This window comes from Nicotiana sylvestris, chromosome 3 (assembly GCF_000393655.2).
Source record: "Nicotiana sylvestris chromosome 3, ASM39365v2, whole genome shotgun sequence".
Taxonomy (NCBI): Eukaryota; Viridiplantae; Streptophyta; class Magnoliopsida; order Solanales; family Solanaceae; genus Nicotiana; species Nicotiana sylvestris.
Window position 1 is genome coordinate 79,052,003 of NC_091059.1, and position 1,339 is coordinate 79,053,341.

The 1,339-nt window shown below is 42.3% G+C and overlaps 1 protein-coding gene across 1 annotated transcript; it reads right to left on the reverse strand.

Annotated features, from left to right (window-relative positions):
* Positions 1 to 312: 312 nt before the first annotated feature.
* LOC138887562 (uncharacterized) lies at positions 313 to 1,030 on the reverse strand. The gene is made up of 2 exons (XM_070169326.1): positions 782 to 1,030; positions 313 to 672 (listed from the first exon to the last, which is right to left on the reverse strand). Exons 1-2 carry the CDS (start codon positions 1,028 to 1,030, stop codon positions 313 to 315), a joined length of 609 nt encoding a protein of 202 aa, XP_070025427.1.
* Positions 1,031 to 1,339: the final 309 nt, after the last annotated feature.

The window sequence follows — 1,339 nt, forward strand, 5'->3', positions numbered from 1 at the left end:
GAAGTATTTTGGTAGCGAGAATAAAAGCCTTCGTCATCCCAATCGAATAATATCGGTACCGCGGAAGGGTTAAACGTAATACCTTTTGACTACGTCTGCATTGACAGATGTTTCAGGGTCATTTCCTTCAATGTCTTCCAAATACAATGCCCCTTTCGGCAATAATTTTCTTATAATGTACGGACCCTTCCAGTTTGGAGCGAACTTTCCTTTTGCTTCCTTGTGATGCAGAAGAATACGTCTCAAAACGAGTTACCCCACTTCAAAGTTCCTATGCCTCACTTTCTTGTTGCAGGCACAGGCCATTCTTTGTTAATACAACTGCCCGTGGAAAACTGCGGCCATCCGTTTTTCATCAATCAGGGTTAACTGTTCTAGACAGGTCTTGACCCATTCATTATCCTCAATCTCAGATTCAACAATGATTCGGGGAGATGGAATTTCAACTTCTGCGGGTATCACGGCTTCAGTGCCATAAACCAATAAATAGGGTGTTGCTCCAACTGATGTGCGCACAGTTGTGCAATATCCCAACAATGCAAATGGCAACTTTTCATGCCATTGTCTAGAACTTTGAATCATTTTTCTAAGAATCTTCTTGATGTTCTTGTTTGCTGCTTCAGCAGCATCATTAGCTTTGGGCCGATAAGGGGTTGAATTCCGATGCGTGATCTTAAATTGTTCACCTCATCAAATGACTATTCAAATTTCCAGCATTGTCCGTAATGATAGTTTTAGGGATACCAAAACAATAGATGATTTTGGCGTGCACGAAGTCTACCGCTGCTTTCTTAGTGACAGCTTTGAGAGTGACTTCTTCAACCCATTTTGTGTAGTCGATGGCAACCAATATGAATCTGTGCCCATTTGAAGCTTTTGGCTCGATTGGCCCAATGACATCCATACCCCAAGCAACGAATGGCCACGGTGCTGACATAGGATGCAATTTTGAAGGCAGTGCATGAATCAGGTCACCGTGTACCTGACACTGATGACACTTTCGGACAAAACTAAAGCAATCATTTTCCATAGTCATCCAGTAATGGCCTACTCAAAGGATTTTCTTTGCAAGGACGTATCCATTCATATGGGGTCCACACACTCTTGCGTGCACTTCATTCATGATTCTTCCAGCCTCTTGGGCATCTACACATCTTAAAAGGTTCAGATCTGGAGTCCTTTTGTACAAAACCTCTCCACTCAAGAAGAAGCCACTGGAAGCCTTCTAATGGTTCTCTTTTGATCTCCACTAGATTGCTCGGGGTATTCTTTTGTTTTCAAGAATCTTTTGATATCATGATACCATGGTTGAACATCAGGCTGTATTTCAACTACGTTG